General features: G+C 43.7%; 2 protein-coding genes across 2 annotated transcripts in view; one reads left to right on the plus strand and one right to left on the minus strand.

Moving 5' to 3' along the window:
* Window positions 1-11,117, minus strand: part of snupn (snurportin 1) — a 50,043-nt gene extending 38,926 nt beyond the window's left edge. The window contains exon 1 of the mRNA XM_031801773.1: window positions 11,022-11,117. The gene's annotated coding sequence lies outside the window, so the exon portion shown is untranslated. The remainder of the gene's footprint in view (window positions 1-11,021) is intronic.
* Window positions 11,118-22,771: 11,654 nt separating this feature from the next.
* The window catches only part of snx33 (sorting nexin 33), a 36,272-nt gene continuing 32,748 nt past the window's right edge, over window positions 22,772-26,295 (plus strand). The window contains exon 1 of the mRNA XM_020456861.2: window positions 22,772-25,442. Coding sequence (XP_020312450.1) covers window positions 24,020-25,442 — 1,423 coding nt within the window. The 5' untranslated portion in view covers window positions 22,772-24,019. The remainder of the gene's footprint in view (window positions 25,443-26,295) is intronic.

Consider the following 26,295-nt stretch of genomic DNA (forward strand, 5'->3'; position numbering starts at 1 on the left):
GTTCTCGATCAGAGTCAGGTGATTCTTGTTGTCTCTGATTGGGAACCGTATTTAGGTAGCCTGAGTTTCGCTTTGTATTTCGTGGGTGATTGTTCCTGTCTCTGTGTAGTTTCACCAGATAGGCTGTATTTAGGTTTCAGGTTCCGTTTGTTGTTTTTGTATTTATTAGTTATTTCATGTATCGTCACCTTTTTCTTCATTAAAGACATGAGTAACCACCATGCTGCATTTCGGTCCGACTCTCTTTCGACAAACGAAGAACGCCGTTACAGAATCACCCACCACACACGGACCGAGCGGCGTGGTTACAGGCAGCGACAGCAGGAGCAGCGAAAGGAGGACGTTATGGACAGCAATGGCATGGAGTATACGACGTGGGAAGAAATCGACAGGTGGGCGGCCGACCCAGAGAGAGTGCAGGAGCCCGCCTGGGATTCGCTAGAGCAGTGCGAAGAAGGCTATAGGCAAATGGAGTTGGAGAAACAGACACGGCGGCGCAGAGCGAAACCCGAGAGTCACCCCCAAAAAATTATGGGGGGGGGGCTCAGGGAGAGAGTGGCAGAGTCAGGAGTCAGACCTGAGCCAACTCTCCCTGTTAATCGTGAGGAGCAGCGATATAAGGACTTCTGGTCTTGGGAGATGATATTAGACGGAAGAGGACCCTGGGCTCAGCCTGGTGAATATCGCCGCCCCAAGGAGGAAGCAGAGGCAGCAGGAGATAGGAGCCGACGATACGAGGGAACACAGTTGGCAAGGAAGCCCGAGAAGCAACCCCAAAAAATTATTGGGGGGGGGGGGGCTTACAGGGAGTATGGCTATGCCAGGTAGGAGACCTGCGCAAACTCCCTGTGCTTTCCGGTGGGCTAGAGAGACCGGGCAGACACCGTGTTATGCTATGGAGCGCACTGTGTTTCTAGTGCAGGTGCATAGCCCGGTGCGGTTCATACCAGCCCTTCGTATTGGCCGGGCTAGAGTGGGCATCGAGCCAGGTAAGCTTGGGCAGGCTCGGTGCTCAAGAGCTCCAGTGCGCCTGCACGGTCCAGTCTATCCAGAGCCACCTCCACACACCAGTCCTCCGGTAGCAGCTCCACGCACCAGGCTTCCTGTGCGTGTCCTCGCTCCAGTATCACCAGTGCCAGCACCATGCATCAGGCCTACAGTGCGCCTCGCCTCTCCTGCACTGTCGGAGTCTCCCGCCTCTCCAGCGCTATCGGAGCCTTTCTCCTCTCCTGCGCTACCGGAGTCTCCTGTCTGTTCAGCGCTATCAGAGCCTTCCTTCCCTCCTGCGCTGTGGGAGTCTCCCGTCTGTTCAGCGCTATCAGAGCCTTTCTCCTCTACAGCGCTGCCGGAGCCGCCTGCCTATTCGAAGCAGCCTGAGTTGCTAGTCTGCAGGGAGCTGTCAGTATGCATGAAGCAGCCAGAGCTGTCAGTCTGCAAAGAGCTGTCAGTCTGCAAGGAGCTGTCAGTCTGCAAGGAGCTGCCAGTCTGCAGGGTGCTGTCAGCCTGCATGGAGCAGTCAGAGCTGTCAGTCTGCATGAAGCAGCCAGAGATCTCAGTCTGCAAAGAGCTGCCAGTCTGCAAGGAGCTGCCAGTCTGCAGGGTGCTGTCAGCCTGCATGGAGCAGTCAGAGCTGTCAGTCTGCATGAAGCAGCCAGAGCTGTCAGTCTGTAAGGAGCTGCCAGTCTGCAAGGAGCTGCCAGTCTGCAAGGAGCTGCCAGTCTGCAAGGAGCTGTCAGTCTGCAAGGAACTGTCAGCCTGCATGGAGCAGTCAGAGCTGTCAGTCTGCAAGGAGCTGCCAGTCTGCAGGGAGCTGTCAGTCTGCAAGGAGCTGCCAGTCTGCAAGGAGCTGCCAGTCTGCAAGGAGCTGTCAGTCTGCAAGGAGCTGTCAGCCTGCATGGAGCAGTCAGAGCTGTCAGTCTGCAAGGAGCTGCCAGTCTGCAGGGAGCTGTCAGTCTGCAAGGAGCTGTCAGTCTGCAAGGAGCTGCCAGTCTGCAGGGTGCTGTCAGCCTGCATGGAGCAGTCAGAGCTGTCAGTCTGCATGAAGCAGCCAGAGCTGCCAGTCTGCAAGGAGCTGTCAGCCTGCATGGAGCAGTCAGAGCTGTCAGTCTGCATAGAGCAGCTAGATCCGCCAGTCAGCCATGATCTTCTAGATCTGCCAGTCAACCAGATTCTTCCAGATCAGCCTGTCAATCAGAATCTTCCAGATCTGCTAGTCAACCTGAATCTTCCAGATCCGCCAGCCAGCCAGGATCTACCGGAGCCTACTACCTACCTGAGCTTCATCTCAGTACTGGGCTTCCTCTCAGTACTGGGCTTCCTCTCAGTACTGGGCTTCCTCTCAGTACTGGGCTTCCCCTCTGTTCCGGGCTGCCCCTCAGTTCCGGGCTGCCCCTCAGTTCCGGGCTGCCCCTCAGTCCCGAGCTGCCCCTCAGTCCCGAGCTGCCCCTCAGTCCCGAGGCTGTCCCTCAGTCCCGAGATGCCCCTCAGTCACGAGCTGCTCCTCAGTTCTGTGGGGTTCTGGGTGAGGACTATTAGGCCATGGTCGGCGGCGAGGGTGGATTATCCCAGGACGCGAAGGGGAGGAACTAGGACATTAATGAAGTGGGGTCCACGTCCCGAGCCGGAGCCGCCACCAATGACAGACGCCCACCCGGACCCTCCCTATGGTTTTGAGGTGCGTCCGGGAGTCCGCACCTTGGGGGGGGGGGGGGTTCTGTCACGCCTTTATCATTGTGTTTTGTGTTTTCGTTATATATTTTGGTCAGGCCAGGGTGTGACATGGGTTTACGTGTTATGTTTCGCATTGGGGTTTTATAGGATTGGGATTGCTATGATTAGGGGTGTGTTTAGTTAGGCTAGGCTGCCTGAGGCGGTTCTCGATCAGAGTCAGGTGATTCTTGTTGTCTCTGATTGGGAACCGTATTTAGGTAGCCTGAGTTTCGCTTTGTATTTCGTGGGTGATTGTTCCGGTCTCTGTGTAGTTTCACCAGATAGGCTGTATTTAGGTTTCACGTTCCGTTTGTTGTTTTTGTATTTATTAGTTATTTCATGTATCGTCACCTTTTTCTTCATTAAAGACATGAGTAACCACCACGCTACATTTCGGTCCGACTCTCTTTCGACGCATTACAACAGGGGGTCCAAAAAGGCAACAATGCAGGCAGGGAAAAGGCTAGTAACGTCATCCGGGAGATCAGGCAATAGGTTGACAACAGGAAATCCGAATTGGCAAAATGCGTCATTAGTGAGGTAGAAAAAAACTTTCATACACAGGAGGTGTAAATTGCAGGGAAACCCAGTGCGCTGAATAGAAGTATGTCACACACAAAAAATACCTCATAATGATGGGTGCAAAGAACTGAACTAAATAGTTTGTGATAATGACGTACAGGTGTGTGAACAGGTGAACAGAATTCAGGTGATTGGGATCTGGAGAGTGAGCTGCATTCAGGGGATCTATGTGTTTGAGAGTGTGGGCTGGAAAGTGAGCTGCGTTCAGGGGATCTACGTGTTTGAGAGTGTGAGCTGGAAGCAGACGTTACACTGTGGATCTAGAAAGATTCCCTTTGAAGAAGTTTCATCTCAATGTCCCCTCCCCTGCATGACCTCTTGATCATTTCTATTCCAATGTATCTCTGAGAACTAATAGGATGTCCAGCTTGTACAAAATGAGCAGCAACTAGATTTTTTGCCTCACCTGTCCGTATATTGCTGCGGTGCTCACTGATCCATGTCATAAGGCTTCTACGGGTTTTCCCTATGTAAGACAGACCACAAGGACATTTTAACATGTAAATAACATTGTTGGACATGCAGGTAATCAGGCCCTTGATCTTAAATCTTTGTCATGTACGGGGTTGGGTAAATGAGTTGCATTTGTACGTAAAGCTGCATTGAGCACATTGGCCACATTTGTAATTACCCTCCGGAACCTTGTCCCAAAAAGTTTCCCTTTTCTCTGGTGGGTAATCAGATTTAACCACAATATCACACACGTTTGGGGGTCTTTAAAAAAATCATATGCGGGGGATATTTAAAAATGGGTTTCAATTGTGGGTCAGTTTCAATAATGTACCAGTGCGTCCTGATAATGTCCTTAAATGTGGGTAAAGCATAATGGGACATGTTCTGCTTTTTCTTGGAATTTTGGTTGAAGGCTTTCCAACTGTGTTAGTCCTTCAAAACGATCATTGGCATGTTTTACCAAATTGTCTTTGTACCCCCTTTTTGTGAGGCCCGTGGTCTGTTTCTGATAAGAAGCATCAGATCTGCATATTCTTCTGATATGACTGAATTGACTTATAGGGAGACTTTTAATAAGTGGACGTGGATGAAAGCTGTCACCTCTATGGAGGGTATTCCTGTCCCTAGGTTTCCTATAGAGATCTGTAGAGAGAGAGGTTTTGTCCTTAATAACCATCACACCAAGAAAACTGATTTGTCATAGTGAAGGTGTTCATAGAGTTTAGTTTTTTTTTACCTTTATTTAACTAGGCAAGTCAGTTAAGAACAAATTCTTATTTACAATAACAGCCTACCGGGGAACAATCAGTTAACTGCCTTGTTCAGGGGCAGAACAGATTTTGACCTTGTCAGCTCAGGGATTCAATCCAGCAACCTTTCAGTTACAAGCCCAATGCTCTAACCACTAGGCTACCTGCCACCCCAGGTAGCCTAGTGGTAAGCATGGAATTCCAAAAGTTCTTCCTGGGTGCCTTTATAGATCACAAAAATGTCATGGATTCAGCACCACTTGATTTTGAAACATTCCCTAGATATAGGTTAGCATAATTAGGACCCATAGTGCTCCCCATCGCTGTCCCTGTGGTCTGGAGGAAAAAGTCTCCTCTGAAGAGAAGATAGTTGGAGAAATAGTTGGAGGTTAGTACCAGTTCAGCCAAGTCCACAATACAATTGGTGCTGGGAAGAGCATTAGGGGGATATTCATTGAGGTAGAACTTGAGGGCCTCTAGGCTGCCCAGATTTGGGATGTTAGTATATAGACTGGTCACATCAAAATTATATTCTGTGTACTTTTGATGTTACCAGTCTATATACTACCATCCCCGATCAGGTTCACAGATTTCAAAATCAATAGAGTCTCTAGTATACGTGGGGAGGGAGATCACACAGGGTCTCACAAAATGATGAACAAAGGTAGAGATATTCTCTGTCAGAGATCCATTACTACTAACAATGGGCCTGCCTGGTAGAGGCGGTGTCATGCTCTTGTGAATTTTGGGTAGAGCGTATATGACAGATGTGGTTGGGCAATCAACTTTCATACTCATATTCTGTCTTTGTAAAACATTTTTACAATTCATCATGGATCAGAGACTTGAATTGATCAGTAGGGTGATTTGGGAGTCTTTTGTAAAATTCCTCATCACAAAGTTGTCTCAGAATTTATTTTTCATAGTCTGCTGCATTTAGTATCACTATTGCACCTCCTTTGTCAGCAGGTTTTATAATGATACTGGAGTCATTTTTCAGTTCCATAAGAGATTCTTTCTCTGCTTTGGACATATTGTGGAATACCTTGTATTATTTTTTCTTAGCCAGGATATTATGTACATCTTTCTCAACTTGGCGGCAATATGTTTCAAGAGAGTGATTTTTTTGGGGTGGTAAAAATGTGCTTTTCCTCTTAAAATATGTACTTTCCCTTGTCATGTCCTCAGGGTAAGAATCAGGTTCATTGTCATTCAGGTTATCAATGGGAAAAACATTAGCACTGTTTCCTGTCTGGTTACTAATTTCGTTCAATAGGTTAACATTGGCAGGTGCATAGGGAGCAACCTATGATGTTGTGACAAATGATTAACGTGTCTTGCTCCGTGGGTGGGGTGGGGACTTCGAGTGTTGCCCGAAGCCTGACATTTTCCTATGTCAGTCCTGTGATCCCAAGACACTTTACTGCCTGCTCCACTATGATCTTCAGCTTCTAAGTTCTCAATTGTAATTTTTCTGTGCAATTGATTGCTGCTGTCACAAATGTAACAACCTTCCTCATGTCTCCTAGCATTCTTGTGTTCTCCCCCATTCTGTTCCCTCCATCATGCCTAGCCTGCATCTCAATCTGCCCTGGCATACCAGCTCTTCCAGGTGCCCTGCTTGTTTCTGCGTGAACTACCTTCACTGCTTCTGCTTACGAGATGCTACGCTCACTCCTCACTTTACTCTAACTCACTTTACTCGAACTATACCTCCACCTTTTTCCACTCCACCACAACATTCCATACCGTCCTCCTCAACTCCTAACCCCCCTTCCTTTCCATCCATCTCTGCTCCAGTCCCCGCCCAGTGTTGCTCAACCACTTCCACCGGATTTCCTCTCCGTTTCGTTTATCTTTGTTCAAATCTATTATCTTAGCTATATTGAACAATCGTCGTTTATCTATCCTAATTCACCAAACGCAAACAGCTTTCAGCCGTCGTTTCTCTAGACGCCTCCGTTCCACCCTGCGTCACACACAGTGCGTCCCTACAATTCAGATGTCACAATAACAAAAAAACGATAAACCCTGTCCAGGACCCGGTTTACCCAAAGCATCTTAAAGATGCACTATGCAGAAATCGCGCCGCCATTTCCTGGTTGCTAAAATTCTAATAGTTCGCCTAATTTCAGGTTATTTTACAAAATAAGCAACTATAGTGTAGATAATCATTGTACCATCTATTCCGCAGTGCAATATATTTTCCATAACAAAAAATATTGTATTTTCAGCTGTTGGAAGCTGGTGTACAAAACCGAAAGTGAAAGAAGCAAAAAATGTACTTAAAATCAGGAAGCATAGAAATAGCACACATAGAACATAGGTTCTTAGACTTGCTATCAATGAGAATGACATCTAATTTAGTTTTAACTCGCAACCTTCCGGTATCCTATTTCAGGCTCACTGTATAGACAAATTCCTCCCATGTCTCTGACCCATTGACAAATAACTCCCTATTACAGAAGTCAGTTAAGAACCAATTCTTATTTTCAATGACGGCGTAGGAATAGTGGGTTAACTGCCTGTTCAGTGGCAGAACGACAGCTCGGGGATTTGAACTCGCAACCTTCCGGTTACTAGTCCAACGCTCTAACCACCAGGTACCCTGCCGCCCGCTCTAAGTGCGTCACCAAAGATATCCCACTAAACATGGAATCAAGGGGTGTTTTCGTAAATTGGCTCCAGTGTGTCAAAGTGCGCTCTGGGTCATTCGTAAATTCAGAGCGTTGTCGGGTTGTTTGTTGGTCAATTCAGAGCATTTCGTTCTTGGTGCTTTCAGAGCGCACATTGGATGCTCTGGGTTGATTGGAGCGTTCTGACCTCACAACAGCAGTCAAGCACCTTAGCTAGCTAAAGTTGGCTAACTTGCTAGCTACTTCCAGAAACAAAGACAACACTTCACACTGAAAATTGTAATTGTCCTAGCAGAGCAGGTTTGAATGTTTTAATCTTATCTAGAGGGTAAGTCACTATAACTGTGTTATGGCAACAACTTAATACATTTTTTGCCAATGTTTACTTAAACCTGTCATAACAACCGAGTTTCTCAAACCAGAGTACTCTGAAATCGGAGTAGATAGTCAGAGTGAGTTTACGAACCCTCTGTGACCTCCATATCATTATAACTTAACAAGGAAGTTGACTACAAATTCAAAATTGCCAATGTCTCTCCTGTGATTATCTCCACAGAACAAAGGGACAGGATCTAGTTTATAACCCAGCCCTAGCGTGTGGTTGACCAATTAGAAGTCCTTGCAGTACAACTGGGCCAATGGCCAAATAACAAGTATCCTATTTCAGACTCACCGTATAGACACATTCCTCCCATGTCTCTGACCCATTGACAAATAACTCCCTATTACAGAAAAACACTATTTCCATTGATCGTTAATTCTATTGACTTCTCATCTTCTTGACCTCTCGTACTCTGCATTGTGTATTTATCTTCTAAATATTCTTATATAGCCTACCTACAGTATAGGCTACATAGTACATAGGCCCACTGTATATATTTCAATGATATTGAAATACTATTCATGTTCAATCAATTGAGTTTTATTTTGCTATTTGGCTATTGTCTGTAATTTTTGCCTCATATATTTCATGATGTGTAGCCTAACGTGCAAATCTTGATTTAGTGCATTATTATAGGATGTGCATTAAAATAAGCAGCCTCAATAATTGCAACCATAGGTGATACCCACTGGGCAAACAATGCTTGAATCAAGTTGTTTCCCCGTAATTTCGTCAAATCACATTGAACCAACATGGAATAGATGTTGAATTGACGTCTGTCCCCAGTGGGTAATAGGTCTATAGGAGCTGGTCCGTGGCCAGTATTGTGTAATAATTCTAATGTCAAGGTAAGGTTTGAATGGAGAAAGCTGACCCAAGATATATTTTCACCTAATAGCTAGAAATATTGAGTCGGGTTATTCTAATGCTTACCCTATAATAATGCACTCAATCACAGATTTATTTGGCACATCATTGCACACATGTTGTTACACATGAAATACAGTGGGGCAAAAAAGTATTTAGCCAGCCACCAATTGTGCAAGTTCTCCCACTTAAAAAGATGAGAGAGGCCTGTCATTTTCATCATAGGTACACTTCAACTATGACAGACAAAACGAGAAGAAAAAAATCCAGAAAATCACATTGAAGGTTTTTAATAATTTATTTTCAAATTATGGTGGAAAATAAGTATTTGGCCACCTACAAACAAGCAAGATTTCTGGCTCTCACAGACCTGTAACTTCTTTAAGAGGCTCTTCTGTCCTCCACCCGTTACCTGTATTAATGGCACCTGTTTGAACTTGTTATCAGTATAAAAGACACCTGACCACAACCTCAAACAGTCACACACCAAACTCCACTATGGCCAAGACCAAAGAGCTGTCAATGGACACCAGAAACAAAATTGTAGACCTGCACCAGGCTGGGAAGACTGAATCTGCAATAGGTAAGCAGCTTGGTTTGAAGAAATCAACTGTGGGAGCAATTATTAGGAAATGGAAGAGATACAAGACCACTGATAATCTCCCTCGATCTGGGGCTCCATGCAAGATCTCACCCCGTGGGGCCAAAATGATCACAAGAACGGTGAGCAAAAATCCCAGAACCACACGGGGAGACCTAGTGAATGACCTGCAGAGAGCTGGGACCAAAGTAACAACGCCTACCATCAGTAACACACTACGCCGCCAGGGACTCAAATCCTGCAGTGCCAGACGTGTCCCCCTACTTAAGCCAGTACATGTCCAGGCCCGTCTGAAGTTTGCTAGAGAGCATTTGGATGATCCAGAAGAAGATTGGGAGAATGTCATATGGTCAGATGAAACCAAAATATAACTTTTTGGTAAAAACTCAACTCGTCGTGTTTGGAGGACAAAGAATGCTGAGTTGCATCCAAAGAACACCATACCTACTGTGAAGCATGGGGGTGGAAACATCATGCTTTGGGGCTGTTTTTCTGCAAAGGGACCAGGGCGACTGATCCGTGTAAAGGAAAGAATGAATGGGGCCATGTATTGTGAGATTTTGAGTGAAAACCTCCTTCCATCAGCAAGGGCATTGAAGATGTAACGTGGCTGGGTCTTTCAGCATGACAATGATCCCAAACACACCGCCCGGGCAACGAAGGAGTGGCTTCGTAAGAAGCATTTCAAGGTCCTGGAGTGGCCTAGCCAGTCTCCAGATCTCAACCCCATAGAAAATCTTTGGAGGAAGTTGAAAGTCCATTTTGCCCAGCAACAACCCCAAAACATCACTGCTCTAGAGGAGACCTGCATGGAGGAATGGGCCAAAATACCAGCAACAGTGTGTAAAAACCTTGTGAAGACCTTTGACCTCTGTCATTGCCAACAAAGGGTATATAACAAAGTATTGAGATAAACTTTTGTTATTGACCAAATACTTATTTTCCACAAAATACGAAATACTTTTTGCCCCACTGTATTGCCGTTTACCTCAGCTCATTGACTATCTACCCAGCTAGATTTCAAGACGATCAGTGGTCATTGGGTTAAAATACAGTCAATCAAAGAAACAGCAGTCATATCATTGGCGCACAATGATGTCATTACTTGTTGTCTTCAAATCGGTTTCTTTCAGTCAATACGTCCCGCGAAATGACCCATCAGTTTGGTTGTGTTACAAACAAACCAGTTGATTGCAATGAAACCAAACATGACTGGAAAAGTCACGTTTAGTGTGTGTATTTACATCGAATGTGTGTCGAAAATGGAATGAGACGGAATTCAGCGGTTCACAAAATGTTTCGTGTTAGGCTATAAAAATTGATTTTATCAAACAAAAGACCATTCATTGTGTAACAATGAGCATTGGGAAATCATACATTCAGGCTGTTTCACAGCAGGAAGGGCACAGTGTTGGAGATAAAACAGCTCATATCATTATTTTGCTAGCTAACGAGCAAGGACTAAGCTACTGCTAAGCAACATGTTGCAAGAGGAAGAAGCTGGCGGGATTTCAGGGTTTGCGACTCCAAGTTCAACGGGCTCTGGCGCAAACACGGACAGGCCAGTGGCTAGTGCTGACGGATTTCGCATTAGTCCCCCGAAGAATTTTGTTTGTATGGACATTCAAAACTGGCCGAAATGGATCAGGCGCTTTGAAAGGTACAGGGTAGCATCAGGCTTAAACGTGAAAAATGAGGCATTTCAAGTTAATACACTGATCTACTCTATGGGGTGATGAAGCCGAGGATATATTAAATGCTTCAACGTTGACCGAGGAAGAGACACTTAACTACAGTGCCGTTAAAGACTGTTTAGAAACGCATTTTGTAGGGAGACACAACATTATTTTTGAGAGAGCTAGGTTTAATATGCGCAAACAGGAGCAGGGTGAAACCACCGACAGTTTTATCACAGCTGTTCACAAACTAGCAGAACATTGTCCGTTTGGCGTGCTCAGGGAAGAGCTTATCCGAGATCGGATTGTAGTCGGAATAAGAAATATATCACTTTCTGAAAAGTTACAGTTGGATTCCCAGCTTACCTTGTCCAAAGCTGTAAACCAGGTTAGGCAGAGTGAGACAGTAAAAAGACAGCAGACGATACTGCGCGACAGCAGCTCATTGCAGAACGAAGAGAGTGAGGAAATACATGCATTTTTATACAGAGCTAAAAAAAAACGGAGGGGAACAAATAACAGAGACAGACGTGGAGAAAACAATCACAGACAGCACCAGTAGCCAGTTCAAATGTTTGCCGCAAATGTGGGAAATCCCCTTTCCACAGATGGAAAGATTGCCCAGCAAAGGATGCGGAATGCAGGAAATGTCACAGGAGAGGACACTTTTCAGCTGTCTGTCGATTAAAGCAAATGCATGAGGTTTCAGAGGAGGTACAGCAGGACAGCATATTTCTGGGAGAAGTAAAGGGAAACAATACTGGCTGGAATTCAGACAATAAACTCAATGAGGAGGTTGTGTCATTTAAACTAGACACTGGGGCAGCAGTGACAGCTATCCCAACTAGGCTGTATAGCTATAGCAGAGATGGCCCTTTGCTCTCTACAAACAAAAAACTGTATGGGCCCAGTAATAACATTTTACCAGTGGTAGGGCACTTAGTGATTAAACTGGAGAGTAAAGACAAAAGTGCCATCCAGCCTGTCTTCGTCATTGACTCTCTAGCCAGACCGTTGCTGGGGCTGCCAGCAATTGAAGCATTGCAACTCATTGAGAGAGTGAGCGAACTGGAGGACCCAGGTGAGGTTTTCAAAAAGAAATTCCCAAAAGTGTTTTCTGGTCTAGGAAGGATAGAAGGTGACTACAAATTCCGCCTGAAAGAGGATGCTGTCCCCTATGCCCTTACCACCCCCCGCCGGGTGTCTATCCGTTTATTGGCCAGAGTAAAGGAAGAGTTGGGGAGGATGGAAGAAATTGGGGGCGGTGTCTAAAATAGAGAGTCCCACAGACTGGTGTGCAGGGATGGTGGTGGTCCCAAAAGCCAATGGGGAAATAAGGATCTGTGTGGACATGACTAAATTGAATGAGGCACTCTGCAGAGAGAGAGACACATCTTACCATCAGTGGAGCAGTCACTTGCTCAGTTGGATGGCTCACAAGTCTTCACAAAGCTGGATGCCCGCTCAGGTTTCTGGCAGATACCGCTGTCATCAGAGAGTAGGGCGCTCACAACGTTTATTACACCGTTTGGCCGTTACTGTTTTAATGTTTTGCCATTTGGAATCGCTTCCGGTCCTGAGCATTTCCAAAGACAGACGCATGTCCCAGCTGTTGGATGGGCTGAGTGGGGTCATAGTCCACGCGGACGATGTGCTCGTGTGCGGAAGGGACAGAGCAGAACATGATGTAAGGCTTACAGCAGTTCTGACCCCACTCCAGGAGACTGGCCTGACACTCAATGAAAAATGCACTTTTGCACAATCAGAGGTCTTGTTCTTGGGACACAAAATCAGTGCAGCTGGAATAGAGCCGGACCCAGAGAAGATCAGCGCCATCACAGATATGCCCAGACCCCAGAATGTGGCTGAAGTCAGGACCTTCTTAGGCATGGCCACATATGTGGGTAAGTTCCTCCCACAGTTCTCAGATACAACCAAACCTCTGAGAGACTTACTAGCCAAAGAGAATGACTGGTCATGGGGTCACATGCAACAGGTAGCGTTTGACAAAATCAAAAGAGATCTGGCCTCACAGAGAGTGCTGGCCCAGTACCGTCCCCACGCTAAGACAAAAGTATCAGCAGATGCATCATCCTTTGGGCTAGGGGCGGTCCTCACACAGATGCAGGACAACATGGAGTGGCGTCCAATAGCATACATCTCCCGAAGCTTATCCGACACAGAGCAAAGATATGCTCAAGTGGAGAAGGAGGCGTTGGCTATCACATGGGCATGTGAAAGGCTCAGCCAATACCTTATTGGCCTGCAGTTTACAGCAGAGACGGACCACAAACCACTGTTGGCTCTGTTAGGGACAAAAGCACTGGACGACTTACCTCCCAGAGTTCTGCGCTTCCGCCTCAGATTACTGAGGTTCACCTACAAGATGGTGTATGTGCCAGGGATTGCACTGATCACAGCAGATGCACTCTCCAGGGCCCCAATTAAACGTCCATTATCAGAGGTGGAGCAATGTCTAGAGGGTGAGGTACAGGTGTCCATTAATACAATAAGGGACAGTCTACCTGCATCTCAGACCAAACTGCAGCAGATTGCAGAGGAGCAACAACGAGACCCCATCTGCCAACAGATAGTGCAGCAGTGCAAAAAGGGATGGCCCAGGCAGGAGGAACTGCCTCAACTGCTGAAGCCCTATTGGGTTCACCAAAGTGACTTCCACTGTAATGGAGACCTTCTCATGAAAGGACAACGGATAGTTATCCCAGAGACTCTACAACCAGAAATGCTCGACAGAGTGCATGAGGGACACATGGGGATAACCAAATGCAGACTGAGGGCTCAACAGTCAGTGTGGTGGCTGGGTCTGAGTACTCAGATTGCCAAGCTAGTGGCCTAGTGTGAGGTCTGTACAAAATGTCAACCTTGTCATCCGGAGCCAATGATGGCAACGGAGCTGCCAAAACGGCCATGGCAAAAGGTAGGGGCGGATATGTTCTATTGGAAAAATGACACTTATCTGCTAGTGGTAGATTACTACTCAAGATACATTGAAATAGCAAAGACACCCATAACCACATCAGCTGGTGTTATCAATGGATTAAAGTCAATTTTTTCCAGGCAAGGGGTCGCTGAGGTCCTGGTTACAGATAACGCACCCCAGTTCTCTGCAAGCTCCTTTTCTGCTTTTGCCGCAGAATATGACTTCATACATGTGACCAGTAGCCCCTACCATGCACAGAGTAATGGTGAGGCAGAGAGAGCTGTGAAAACAGTCAAGGGACTGCTGAAAAAGAACAAGGATCCATACAGGGCTCTGTTAGCTTACAGAGTTACACCACTGCATCATGGGCCGTCGCCTGCCGAGCTCCTGATGGGCAGGAGGCTGCGTTCCCCATTGCCTGTCTCGCCGGCTCAGCTTAAAACCCGATGGCCTAACAGAAAGGCCTTCGCTGAGAGGGACAAACGTCTGAAACAAACGCAAACTGGAGACTTTAATCGGAGACACTGTGCTAAGGAGAGGCCAGAGCTGACAGAAGGTCAACGCGTGTGGATTACAAACTCAAAGACACCAGCAATAGTGCTGAGGAAAGAGGATGCCCCACGCTCCTATGTGGTAGACACAGGCTTAGAAGAGGTACGAAGGAACAAAACACATCTACCAGAAATAGATCTACCAGGCCTCGGCCACACAGACCGAGGCCACAGAAAATGCACAAAAAGAGGGTGAAGGAGACAGAATGCTCACAGAGCCACAAGCCGCCCAAAAAGGGATGTGAAGCCACCAGAGTGGCTGAAAGACTATGTTACGTGAAGAGAAAACATACGGCTGGGGAACATACCCAGCAGAAAGAGACTGTACCTAAGTTAATGTTCATACTGTGTGATTTAATGCTTTCATACTGTTTCAGGATGGGAAGTAGCATGTTAGAGAATAATACTGGTTTCCAAATTGCATTTCAGTTATGCTTCAGTGGTTATGCATGTTGAGTTCTTTTTCATGGGAGAGGGGAAGATGTAGTAGGATGTCCCTTGGGGCATCCATACCTATGTAGGACATGCAAGGGTTAAGGTTAATAAACAGGCTGGAGCTAGAACCTCGTGGTCGCACGTCTTTATTTTAGATCATACTACAAGACACTTGTATTTTCATGAATTTTTAATATGACTATTTTTGTAGAGATCACCGTATGTTGTCGAATTTAATCCCGCTAACGGGTTCGGTGTGAAGAGAGGTTAACTGATTTGCCTAGTTAAAGTAAACAAATAATAATTTGCAAAGACATTGGCAACTTTGTATTTGCAGGCAACTTCGTTCTCAAGTTATCTGGGTTGATAGTATGTTTAGCGAGATCTTCAAGTGTTTTTGGTCCGTGCAACACTCATTTAATTTGAATAATATTTTATTCATTTCAGTCTCTCAAGTACTCAATTTTCTAATCCACTCCTTTAAATTTAATAATAGAAAACAGTTTTATATTAATAAATATTCTACAATGTAAAATTGTTTTTTCCAAATAATTATTTTTTATATTTTATGGCTGGGGAAACGGGGTTCAAGTATGTGGATCATGTGGATGCTATCACTTAAATTCGGGGGGAGAATAGCCTTGCCTACACTGTACAATGAAGTGGTAAATTAATGTGGTCCTAATTAGTGAGTTTAATAATAACGACCATGGCGTGATACAAAACAAGCGAAGGGTCTGACATAAACCATACTACCTGATGACTGATAACAAAAGAGTGCTATATAAAGCGTGAGTAATGAAGTCCAGTTGTGACTGATGATGAGACGCAGGTGTGTGTAAAGATGTGTTGCCAGGACCGGAAGTTAGTAGACCGGTGACGTCAAGCGCCAGAGCAGGAGTGGACATGGAAGTCACACACATTATAAACAGACCTCAATTTCTTGACCAAGCCTTGCTTAATCCAGTTGACTCTCCAATAGGAAAAATGTGTTTCTCCTTGCTCCCTCAGAACAACAGATCTATACGTGCTTTATTTCAAAGGGAAATTCTATCCATTCCTTATGTCACAATTTACTCGAATACATTTGTCAATTATATCTGTTGAGAAAAAATGTGGTTATTACCACACAAATACCTGCTTGTTAACCAGGTCAAAGAAGTCTCTTTCAGAATGATCCATAAGTATTACCCTGCGAATCATTACCTGAAGAAACTCAAAAAATACATTAACATTAGCTGTACTTTTTGTGTTGAGCATCCAGAAACAGTTTTTTGCATTTATTTTATCATTTTCTACATGTAAAGAATTATGGAAAGATATTGATAGTTTGTAATTGTTAATATTCTTTATGACTTAACTATAAAAATGATAAAGAAAAACTATTTTACCTCATAAATCTAATTGTGCTAATGGAAAATGTCATATTCATAAATGTAAATTCAGTAACAAAAAACCACTCTTGTGTTTTCTATAAGGAATTCATACAGTACATTAAGACTATTCTACATTCTTCTAATAAGAAAGCTGTTAAAACTATCAATATGTGTGCATCTTATAAGGTCTTTTTATAATCTGTCATTTGTTGTACCCCTAGCATATGTTATTATTGTCTGTTTGTATACTTCTTGTTTGTATGCTGTTTTTTCTGCAATATAAAAAAATAATATTAATACCAAAAAACAACAACAATTTAACTAAAAAGGAAGTCACACGCACGTACACCAGATATACCCAAAGCAATGCTGTACCATTCTAACTGCCATGGTGTGTTGTCAGGACACCGAATGGAGTTAACTCTCTTGGTACTGTCACTAGCTGTGTTCGAATACTCATACTAACCGCACTAACTTAATTATTTGTGACGTGAATTGAGTATGTATAATGCTTATTGGCCATAGTACGGATATAGTTAGTATGCCAAAAGTTCCCGGATGTCGTACTAAATTTGCCGAAATACGAAGTATACATGCAGTGGACACTATTTCCGTGCTTTTAGGGCCCCGTAATGCAATACTTCAGAAAATGGGCATGGCTTCATAACTTTTCAGATTGGAAGAAAATGGCTGAAAATATACAGCCGAAGTCCGACGAGAGCGGATACAAATTCAATGCTTTCACTAATTATGAAAATTGTTCAGAAAATGTTGAGCAATGTGCATAGCATTACAGCAGTATGTACTTTACCGGTATGCTAACCAGTTACCTAACATTAGTTGGCTACTAATACATCGAACTTGTCAGGTAGTATATTAACTATCTGCTATCAAACTAACTATGCAACATTTATTGACTTGATTATTCACATGATTCTTAGCTAAGTGGTATAGTCATTGTGCGTTTTGATGGACATAGTTAATTCTGGCTATCTACTCCTGATTTCAGAGCACTCTCGTCTGAGTGTGTCAGAGTGCAGAATAACTGATGAATTTACGAATGCTCAACACCTATTGAATATTTCCGATGTCAGTAAACGTCTACAAAAGTGTGATTAAATTGTTGCCAGCAGCACAGTTAGTCAGCAATGCTCTGGATAACATGAAAACAGCCCAACCAGCTCTGTTAGGTCAAGTAAAATGGTCAGAGTGAGGAGTTCACTCATTTGTGTCTGGAAATAGCTAGCCAATGTTAGCCAGTTAGCTTGCATGCTTGACTGCCATTGAGCACTCGGATCTTTTATTTATTTAAGCTTTATTTAACCAGGAAAATCCCATTGAGACCCAGAGTCTCTTTTTCAAGGGAGACCTGGCCAAGAGTACAATGTGCAATGGTGGGTGAGTGACTTGGCATTTGTAATAAAGCGCAAGGATGCATGATAAACAGAGTCCAGATTCTGTAAGACAGAGGAGGTTGCATGCATATATAACAAGTCATCATAATCAATTACAGAGAGAAAAGTGACCTGAACAAGCTTCTTTCTAGCCATAAGCGGGAAGCAAGCCTAATAAGCTTTGTCACAAGATTATCCACATGAAGTTTAAAGTGCAACTTGTCATCCAACCAAATACCTAGGTATTTGTAAGATTACACTTTTTCAATGGATAAGCCACCAGATGTGACAATGCTAACGTTCTCTGGCAGAGTTCTAGCTCTGGAAAAGGTCATGCATTTAGTTTTTTGTTTATTCAAGACCAGTTTGAGACTATAAAGGGAGGCCTGCAGTGACTGAAAAGCCGTCTGGAGCTCGTCAACAGCCTGAACCAGAGAAGGAGCATATTAATATATAACTGTATCACCTGCATATAGATGTAACTTTGCTGGTTGCATCCCATTTCCCAAATCATTAATACAAATTGAGAACAACACAGGAGCTAAAATGGAAGCCTGGGGCACACCTCCATTAATCTCAAGAAAGCTAGACGTGTGATTGTCAGTATATACACATTGTGTTCTGTCAGAAAGATAGTTCCTAAACCAATTTACTACCCCTTCACTGAGACCAATGTTTCTGAGTCTACCAATCAACAATTCAAGGTTCAACTGAATCAAAGGCTTTGATAAATTCACAAACAGAGCAGCACAACGTTGCTTTTTATCAAATGCATTAATGATGTAATTTGTCACTGCCGTAGCTGCAGTTATAGTGATGTGCCCTGATCTAAAGCCAGACTGAACCTTGTTCTTTTCAATTAAGAAGTTTTTTTACATGTGAGTTCACTAGGGATTCATAGACTTTGGCCAGGATAGGGAGTTTAGAGATAGGACAATAGTTATTAGCATCTGAGGGATCTCCACCCTTTAGCAGTGGGAGGACATATGCTGATTTCCAAATGCTGGTTATGGAATTGGTAAAGAGACTCAAGTTGAAAATGTGAGCCCTACTCCTAGGCCAGAGCGCCCAGTGTGGCTCTGAATGCTCCGAGAGCAAAACACTCTGAATTTATGAAAGGACAATCTGACAACGCTCTGGATTTACGAACGCCCAGAGCGCCCTCTGGCACTCCAGATTGATTTTACGAACACACCCTAAATCGTAAAATGTTTAGCTAGTAATTTGTTATGCTAACAAGCTAGGTTGCAACAGGATCCATTTCCAGTCGACAGGCGAACGGCTAGTACTCTCAACTCGTTTCCAGTATACTAAGGGTACGTTCGTAAATTCACTCTGGAGTGCCAGAGAGCGTTGTCAGATCATTGTCAGGTTGTCCATTAGTACCCTCATAGCACCCTCACCTGAGAAGTAGAAATCAAATGGAGATAAACTGGGAATTGAATAACTGCAGTTGACATTTCTAAGTAAATGGAAGAATACTCTTATTGCAATGTGGATGGCTCTTATAAGAGCCTTTGGTTGTGCATAGTGTAGTCTATGGTGTTGCCAGGGAACAGCACCCTCTTTGAAGAAGTAGGAGGTGAAGATCTCCCTTACACAGATTGCCTTTCTTGCTGCGTTGTTGGTCCCCATCCTTGAAACATCCTGCCGAGCAGCAGGCATCGCCCCTAGTACATGGCGGCAAGCTGCAGGTCCCCTCCTGAAGTTATGCAGGACACAGGTAGCCTTCACATGCCTGAATTCCTCCAGGAGGCAGTCCCAGATGGCCCTGGTTATTCAACCTTGCAGTGTCCTCATGGTGCCCTACATGGTAACTGTAGGCAATCATTTTGAAGGAATCTACAGTTACTAGGTATATGTAGGAATAATATAATTATTAGACTTTTACATCACCAGGTTACTAAAGTATAATATCCCTGATAACAAATCATAATAACATTGGATAGATAAATGCATGTGCATGTGACAATAGCAGGATAATGTCAAGGATAGCATCACAAATGAATACATAAATACCACTTAAAGCTTGATGATGAGTTGATCATTTGAATCAGCTGTGTAGTGCTAAGGCAAAAACAAAAATGTGCACCCCTTTGATTCTCCAGGACCAGGACTGAGAACCACTCCTCTTAAATGGGATCTCTTCATCTGCAGACAGGCTTTCACAGCTCTCTATACCTGAGGACTGAAAATCTCACAAGAAACAGACTTCATTAAACTCAAATTAGACCGCACTGAATATTATGCTACTATTATCTCCATCTTCACTTCTAGGGACTGGAACTACACAAAAGTACCAGCCCTATCCAGAATAGCCTTCTCTCTCACTTTGACAGTTGGGGCTGCTATCCTTTCACCCTCCTCCATGGCTGTAAGCTAGCTACCTATAAATGCATTTGGAGTTTTTTTTTTACAGTGAATAATACATCAAGATAGCTAGCTAATATGAAGTTAGGTAGCTGGTGATATTTAATTAACTTTGCCAGCTACCTATACAGTATGTGAAGTTGACTAGATGGCTAACTAGCTACGTTAGCAGCTCATTTGAATTAGCCTGCACTGTAGCTAGTTAGCTAATAATACATCGGTTTTTAAAACATTTTCTAAATGCATTTACTTACTTGAATAGGTTCTCCTAGCCTTTTGGATGATTGGAAACAGGGGAGCAAAGTTTGTTAGTCATCAGAGAATTTTAGAGCATATTACTATTTACCTGAGAACAAATTCATGAAATGGAGAATGGATTAAACTATTTACCCATTTAATAACCAGACCTTCATACAACTTGCTATGCTGAATTCTTGATGCACAAATGATACCATATGCTGCCAACATGCCCACAAGTGAGCCACTCTGGGTGGCCTAAGACGCACGCGTGCTAGTGTACAGGAGCCGTATATAGTGTACACGGGCACTAAATGTCAATAGCTCTACGGTGCAAAACAAATTTGTTAGGATTTTCATCCATCCTCACATTAAATGCTGACATTTCTGTCAACAACTTACACAAGCAAAGGTCATGTAGAGGAGTAGGAAACAAATATTGATTGACATTTTAGTGTTTCAATCTCAAATCTTGCAAATGGCAGTATCTTTCTCATAATCTTCATAGCCTATAGGCTACTCCACAATCACATCAACATCATCATCGTCAATCATCAATATCACTGCCATTTTTATTGGCTTGGCCAAAGGTTTTGATACTGTAGACCATTACATTCTTGTGGGTCGGCCAAGGAGTATTGGTGTCTCTGAGGGGTTTTTGGGCTGGTTTGCTAACTACCTCTCTCAAAGAGTGCAGTGTATAAAGTCAGAAAATCTGCTGTCTCAGCCACTGCCTGTCACCAAGGGAGTACCCCAAGGCTCAATCCTAGGCCCAAATCTCTTCTCAATTTACATCAACAACATAGCTCAGGCAGTAGGAAGTTCTCTCATCCATTTATATGCAGATGATACAGTCTTATACTCAGCTGGCCCCTCCCCGGATTTTGTATTAAATGCTCTACTACAAAGCTTTCTTAGTGTCCAACAAGCTTTATCTACCCTTAACCTAGTTCTGAACACCTCCAAAACAAAGGTCATGTGGTTTGGTAAGAAGAATGCCCTTCTGCCCACAGGTGTGATTACTACCTCTGAGGGTTTAGAGCTTGAGGTAGTCACGAGCTGCAACAAATACTCAAACTCTGACAGTTTTATCTCAATCTCTTCATTCAAAGACTCAATCATGGGCACTCTTACTGACAGTTGTGGCTGCTTTGTGTGATGTATTGTTGTCTCTACCTTCTTGCCCTTTGTGCTGTTGTCTGTGCTCAATAATGTTTGTACCATGTTTTGTGCTGCTACCATGTTGTTGTAATGTTGTGTTGCTACCATGCTGTGTTGTCATGTGTTGCTGCCTTGCTATGTTGTTGTTTTAGGTCTCTCTTATGTAGGGTTGTGTTGTCTCTCTTGTTGTGATGTATGTTTTGTCTTATATTTATATATAAATATTAAATGTACAATTTTTAATTCCAGCCCCCATCCCCGCAGGAGGCCTTTTGCCTTTTGGTAGGCCATCATTGTAAATTACAATTTGTTCTTAACTGACTTGCCTTGTTAAATAAATGTTAAATAAATACAAAATTTTAAAAATAGCCTATATGTAAATGAAAATAATTGATTTATGAGAAAAGCATATTCATTTCTTCATGTTGTTATGTTTCTCATGCTGGGGGCAGTATCGAGCTGATTTCTTGCATTTCAGAGAATGGATAAAAGACCTCAATGAAGAAAAAAAAACGTCGTCTTTTGTCACCTGTGTGAAGCTAGCCACAATAACGATTATCCACAATAGTTGCGTTTGCGGTTCTCCTTCACAATAAAGATCCCTCAATGAAAGTCATGCAAACGGATACAAATTGTGAAACCATGCCATATTTGGAGTAGATTACCCGAAACAGGCTTGGAATGTGAATAATTGGGTTCTGTGGGTAACACTGAGTTGACTCATATCCCATTTATTCCACAATCCATATATAAGGCCGTATAGTGCAATATTAAGGTTAATACACACAATAGGCTGGATAGGGAGGTGATTCCCCACAGTCAAAGTCCCACAATAAGAGCTACGACGCTAATATTTGTGTAAACTCATCACAATTTTGTTCTGTGGGTGTCGCTGTGTCGACTAATACCCCATTTCATGGATCCCCAATCCATAGGTGTGAAATACATTGAGCTCCAAAAGTGTTGGGACGGTGACACATTTTTCTCTGTTTTGGCTTTGTACTCCAGCACTTTGGATTTGAAATTATACAATAACTATGAGGTTAAAGCGCAGACTGTCAGCATTCATTTGAGGATATTTTCATCCATTTTGGAACCAAATCCTTAACTTTTTAATACTTGAATACACATATAAATGAATTTTGTCCCAATACTCTGGGTCCCATAAAATGGAGAGACTGTGTACAAAAAGTGCTATAATTGTTAAATGGTTCACCCGATATGGATGAAGATACCCTCAAATTAAAGCTGACAGTCTACACTTTAACCTCTGCGTGATTGTATCATTTAAAATCCAAAGTGCTGGAGTAGAGTACCAAAACAACAAAACATGTGTCACTGTCCAAATACTTTTGTAGCTCACTGTATTAAGTATGCCCCCAATGCAATTGAAGTTTAATACATCAGTGAGATTTCAACAGATTTTTGAATGTCAAATGAACTAATTATTGTCTTTTGTAGAATTTATATAATAACATTCTAACCTTGTTACTGGCATTATCCAGTCCAAATATTGCATGATTCCACTATTTGTATCTGTTTGCTTCACTTTCAATTTCGGACTTTTATTTTTTTGCAGGCAAACCGTAAATTCCACTTGTGGCTAAATCGTTATTGTGGTTAGCGTCACATATGTTTTATTGTCCATGTCTAGCGTCATGGAAATAGTTACTTTGTTACAGAACGTATAGGAATAACCTCCAAGAAGTAGTCTATGCTTTGCTTTAATCGCAGACCCTAATCATTTGCTAATCATGCTTAATCTTTTTTGTATTAAAGGAAACAGATCAAGATACACAAGAACCTGTTTAGCGGGGGAAGTGGAGCAAGTCCAAGGAATGTCGATCAAGACCAGAATGCACTAGTCTGAGATATCATTACTCATCTCACTCGGCGCTGAATGGTTTCTTCCACCCGGGGCACTTTGTCTTTGTGCTGGAAACAAAATATTTTGCTAATGTTTGACCACGTCGGTGGGATGTACAGCAAGTCTGTGTTCGAGGACTTTATCACACGCAAGGATAACAATCAAACTATTCTTCAGGATTACAACGAATAGACGAATGTTTGCAATTGCTTCTTGGTGAAAACGAGTTTTCGGGTGAACCGGTATGTCATTGCAGGGGTGATGCATGGACTGAGGAGTTACAAGTTGCGATAGCCCACAAGTTTAATTGCAGTTTCAAGTATCCAAGGTAAAGCTTGGATATCCTCAATAGAAACAAAGAAAACGTTTAGGCTAATGGAACATAAGGCTATCGATAGGAATATGGTATTGATGTAGTAGGCAGTTGGTGCATGGCATGTGGTATTAAGCAATTTATCCAGTTTGCAATTGATATTTGCAGTAAGAATACCAAAGTAAATAGCCCATATTCCTTGTTAATAATTGTAAGTGTACAGGAATGGATTCTCACAACCACTGAGAACCATTTGCAATTCGATGTTACTGCTTTTGTATGCAGTCCACAGGCCTACTAAAAAGATTGACAAGATTCTTGGCACAGTATAGAAAACAACCCCAGCACTTGTGTAATCGAGTCGTAGATATACCCAGCTTGATACTGCACTAGCTGTTTTTTTTAGGGAGTTAAACCAGTTATAGCACTAAGGTTATTATCGTGTTATAGTGCATGAGCACAGATCAGTGTTTATGCCATTTGACAGTTGTTGTGGCGTTCCAGCACAATACCATTAGATTTACATAACTCTTTCACACCATCTCTTATTGATTCAAACAAGTGTTGGGTGACTACAGTTGAAATGAGCTGAAATACTAGGGCTATAGTTCAACAATTTAGACATCACCTATTTGTGTGTTAAAATGTTGTGCTCAAGGGTAGCAGCATCACAATGATTTTAGGCAGCGTGTGCATATGATTTTCATCAGAGAGTCAGAATGTCGATGAAAGGCAAGGCACTCTACACTTTCCAAAGTGAAAACAAAGAGGAGATCAGCATACAGGAGAATGAGGAACTGGTTATCTTTGACGATAACTCTGTAGATGGCTGGTTACAAGGGGAGAACAGTAAAGGACAGAGAGGTCTCTTCCCGGCCTCTTACGTGGAAGTAATCCGCCCTCGTTCCAACTCCAACCTGACAGACTGCTCCATAAGCCCGGTGGGTTCTCCAGGCAATGACTCCTCATATTTCCCCTCCGCCCCAAACACGCCCTTTCACATGCAACAAGGTTACTATGACGATGATGATGATGACTGGGATGATTGGGATGACAGTTCCACAGTGGTGGACGATGATGGCCGCAGTGGCGCAAATGGACATTCCCATCAGAGCCCCCACTCCAACAACCCCAATGTCCACTATCGAGCCAAACCTTACATGGAGAGGCAGGACAGCATCTCCAGCTCGCGGAAGGGCAGTATGGTGGGCAGGAACTTGAACCGATTCTCCAGCTTTGTCCGCTCAGGGGTGGAAGCTTTTGTGTTGGGCGATGTGCCCATGAACGCTAAGATAGCGGAGTCGTACACCATTGAGATGGGCCCCAAAGGGCCTCAATGGAAAGAAAGCCCCACACCTTTCTCTTGCTCCATCGAGGACCCTACCAAGCAGACCAAGTTCAAAGGCATCAAGACCTACATATCGTACCGAGTAACCCCAAGCCACAATGCGAGGCCTGTGTACCGGCGTTACAAGCACTTCGACTGGTTGTACAACCGTCTACTGCACAAGTTCACCGTCATCTCCGTGCCCCACCTGCCCGAGAAACAGGCAACAGGGCGCTTCGAAGAGGACTTCATCGAGAAGCGCAAGAGGCGGCTGATCCTCTGGATGGACCACATGACTAGCCACCCGGTCCTGTCGCAGTACGAGGGCTTCGAGCACTTCCTCATGTGCGCCGACGACAAGCAGTGGAAGCTGGGCAAAAGGCGGGCAGAGAAGGACGAGATGATGGGCGCCAACTTCATGCTCACCTTCCAGATCCCAAATGAGCACCAGGACCTGCAGGATGTGGAGGAACGTGTGGACTCCTTCAAGTCCTTCGCCAAGAAAATGGATGACAGCGTCATGCAGCTTACACATGTGGCCTCAGAACTGGTGCGGAAGCACCTCGGAGGCTTCCGGAAGGAATTTCAGCGGCTGGGGAATGCCTTCCAGAACGTCAGTCAGGCTTTCATGCTGGACCCTCCCCACTGCTCGGACGGCCTCAACACCGCCATCTCCCACACGGGACGTACTTACGAAAACATTGGGGAAATGTTTGCGGAGCAACCTAAGTATGACCTCTTCCACATGCTGGACAAACTGTCACTCTACCAGGGCCTACTCGCTAACTTCCCGGACATTATTCATCTACAGAAAGGTAATGTACTCTCCTTATCATGTGCTCATTAGTGTTAGACCTAGAGTCTAATAGCTTGTCCTAGAGATGAATCTTCAACTTATTGCATTGCGTCACATGGAAACAAAGCCTCAGTATCACTGTGATAACTGTTATAACTAAGTTTGGCCCATATTTATATGTTATAAGTGATAATGCATTACCACAACAGCTGGCAAATCAATAGGGCAACTCTTACAAAGCACTGACGGATAGCGGTCCAGAATCCTATAAACTAATTATTTCCTGTGGCCATACACCACATCTGTTGTTAATCACATTGACAGGAGGAAAAATGGAAAAGTGGAAAAAAAGTGACACCGCTGTTAGAATCAGTCAACGTTCATCGTTAAGATTTGATTCCAAACGTACAGTGGTTCATTACTGGATGACATTCAGCCATCTTCTTACTCATAAATCAAGGGTTCCTTGATTGATGGACGCTGACAGTTCTATCAAACATGTCTTTGAGCTCTACTCAAACGGTCTCTCTTAAATTCCGACCAGTTCTACTACTCTCTCACTATGGTAAATGGAAAGATAATTGAAGTACCCCCAAGCCATTCCTTAGCTGCATGTAGAGGAACTGTCAACACTGTGTACAGTGGTACTAAAGTACTCAATCACACTACATTTTAAAGTCCACTGGGTTTTCAAATAATTGTGTAACATCCGCTACTTCCTCTCATTAAAAATACCAGTGCGGGAAGGATGGAATAAAGTTCCATCACATCAACAGTGGAACAGCTATCTTGTAAACATTCCATCTTTGATAGTACACATCCACTACCACCAGATACACCATTTTTTAAAAGATAAAACTGCTTTGAAGTTC

This window comes from Oncorhynchus kisutch, linkage group LG22, assembly GCF_002021735.2.
Source record: "Oncorhynchus kisutch isolate 150728-3 linkage group LG22, Okis_V2, whole genome shotgun sequence".
In the NCBI taxonomy this organism is placed as follows: domain Eukaryota; kingdom Metazoa; phylum Chordata; class Actinopteri; order Salmoniformes; family Salmonidae; genus Oncorhynchus; species Oncorhynchus kisutch.